This window comes from Triticum dicoccoides, unplaced genomic scaffold (genome assembly GCF_002162155.2).
Source record: "Triticum dicoccoides isolate Atlit2015 ecotype Zavitan unplaced genomic scaffold, WEW_v2.0 scaffold18258, whole genome shotgun sequence".
Taxonomy (NCBI): Eukaryota; Viridiplantae; Streptophyta; class Magnoliopsida; order Poales; family Poaceae; genus Triticum; species Triticum dicoccoides.
The window spans coordinates 336-3,073 of NW_021226658.1; the positions used below are offsets into that span (position 1 = coordinate 336).

General features: G+C 44.1%; 1 protein-coding gene across 1 annotated transcript; it reads left to right on the forward strand.

Moving 5' to 3' along the window:
* The first annotated feature begins 1,246 nt into the window (after nt 1-1,246).
* Nucleotides 1,247-2,632, forward strand: LOC119344731 (SKP1-like protein 1). The gene is made up of 2 exons (XM_037615095.1): nt 1,247-1,700; nt 2,312-2,632. The coding sequence occupies exons 1-2, from the start codon at nt 1,368-1,370 to the stop codon at nt 2,483-2,485; spliced, it is 507 nt and encodes a 168-aa protein (XP_037470992.1). The 5' UTR covers nt 1,247-1,367; the 3' UTR covers nt 2,486-2,632.
* The last annotated feature ends 106 nt before the right edge of the window (nt 2,633-2,738 follow it).

Here is a 2,738-nt window from a genome sequence, read left to right on the forward strand (position 1 = left end):
AGCTCTAGCTTTTGCTCAGCCTCCGGTGTGCACGCTAGCTTCTTTATGAGTTATGACCCTGCTGACCAGTAGAAACTTGGATAATTGTGAACACAAATACCAAGTTAAAGTGTTGATTTGACCATTTATGAGTTCATAAAGTAAAGTAAAATTAGCTGCCAAATTAAAAGGCCCTGGGTCCATTTTATGCATTTTAAGTTAGCTAGTCCGCATTTCTTATCGGTTGCATTCTGTCATCAGACCTACAATTTGTATCACCATATTGTCACTTTATTGTTTCACACAACATGGTGTTGCAAGTCTTCAATTCTTTGACTTAATTAATATGCCACCTATTTAGGGACGGAGGAAGTACCTTGCTATCAGCGGGCTTCTCAGAATATCATAAAAGGAAACTACGTCTATTTTTTCCATTGTTCTATTTCCTATCTTTATATCCATGTGTTGTTGTGTTGTCACATTGAATGTTGCATTTAGTATCTGGTATATGTTCAATGGTTCCTTGGTCTGTCATCAGAGCTGCAGTTTGTATCACCATATTGTTACTTTCCTAATATATGTGATAGGAGTTTGCATTTCACTGCACTACATTCACATCTTCAACTACCTAAATCTCTTCATTAACCTCAAGAGACTGGGATGTACCATGTATGGTCCTTTTGGTGGATCTTTAATTCAATAATTTATTCCAAGCGAACAGCGAAATGATAAGCTATGTCAAAAAATCCTACAAATATATAAATGCACTGAATCAATAGCATTGTTGCGATGATTTTTCTCATCAATACTAGCTGGCACATGTATTTATATTTTGGTAACAACACAGGAATTAATTTATGTCTGCGCATGAAGACCAGTGCTTCCATGGCTTGGCGTTGGGGCGAAGGGTGGTGCGGTGCCCACCATGATAGATCGGGATCAATGGCTGGCTGCAGGAGGTTCAGCAGGGATGAGGTTGCACGGGAGAGATAAAGGGGTTTGTTGCAAAAGCGAAGAGGGGAATGGTGAGAGTCTTTTTGTTAAAGTGCCACCGCGGGCCTTGCATGCGCTAGATATAGATTGGATGGTCGAATGTGTGCTCGGACCCCTGCTCATGTGGACGTCATCAAACAAATTCTGTCCAAATTTGGTTCGGTTTGGTTTGGTAGTACTTTGCTTCGTTTCCTTGCGATGTACGATAGATAGATGTACAATCACGCGTTGCCCCGCCTCAATAAATAAATTCCCTCGGAACCTAGCCCAGCCCATCCCTCAACAACCAAATCTCCCATCTTTTCCTCTCCGCTGCTGCCGCCGCCGGCCGCGTTTCTAGGGTTTCCCCCATCCCCAATTCGTCCGCCACCACCTCCAACCCGGATCCAGCAGTGATGGCGACCCGAGAGGCAGGCAAGAAGATGATCATGCTCAAGTCACCCGACGGCATGGAGTTCGAGGTGGAGGAGGCAGTCGCCATGGAGTCGCAGACTATTCGCAAAATGATCGAGGATGACTGCGCCGACACAGCCATTTTGATCCCCAACATCAACTCCAAGATCCTCTCCAGGGTCATCGAGTACTGCAACAAACACGTACCGACCACTGGAGCCACCGGTGCCGCTGCGTCTGACACCGTGGCTCCCGCCGCCCTAGCCGAGGACCTCAAGATTTGGGATGCAGAATTCATCAAGGTCAATCGTGCCACCCGCTTCGACCTCATCCAGGTATGATATCCATCAATTCGACCATTTTCTTTTTCTAGATCTACTTTTTCTTGATGTCCCCTTCTGGCACTCGATCTAGATTGGGCTTGCGCGTCTTGGTACTATTTATATTAGATTGGACGAACTCCTCGGACAAACATCAAGGTAGATTCAATTCGATTCGATTGGACTAGATTAGACTTAGATTATACATGATTCTGCTTTATTAGCGACGTACACATTGGCCGGCGATACGAAATCCTTGTAAATTGGTTAGGGCATCATCTTGTGGTCTGATATGTTTCACTGATATGTGCATATCATTGTTATGCTTGAAGCTTTATTATGATCAGTGTGAACTTACTAGCTGCACTATCAATGTGCCAGCAAATTGCATATGATTCACGTGCGGAAACATGAGACTACTCATAACAATATATGGCGTTTATGATTATCCTACATATATTAATGCTTCTATCTCGCATGGTAGGTCACGTCATGTGTTGTTTTGTGTTTTATTAGCTTGTAACACATCTTAATGCAAGACAATCTATCTAATTATCCATGGTCTATAGCCATCATAGATTAATGCTTCTCTTTGACACCCTATGATTCTTTTTACTCCCTCTCAGGCTGCAAGTTACCTCAACATCAAGGGGTTGTTGGACCTGACTAGCCAGACGACTATCGACACGATTAGTGACAATTCTCTGGAGGAGATCCGTAGTTTCTTGAGCACCAAGAACGACTACTTGCCTGAGGAGGAGCAGACGATCCGCAGGGAGAACCAGTGGGCATTTCAGTAGAGGAGCGTCTAGGTCGTGTTGAGTGAACGCTTAGTATTCGTCATGTGAACCTTTTAGCTGCACTCCTTGTGTTTTAATTGGTTTTAATTGTACTGGAGTTTATGAGGTTGCGTCAGTGAACATATTCAGTGTTTAAGCTTGCGTGAATATATTATTCATTGTCTTTACATGAGGCTGTAGCGGGCGGTGTAGTCCACGACAGTAGCGTAGCTAGGGCCGACTGACGCCCGGGCCAACAGCTGAAGCTACAGTA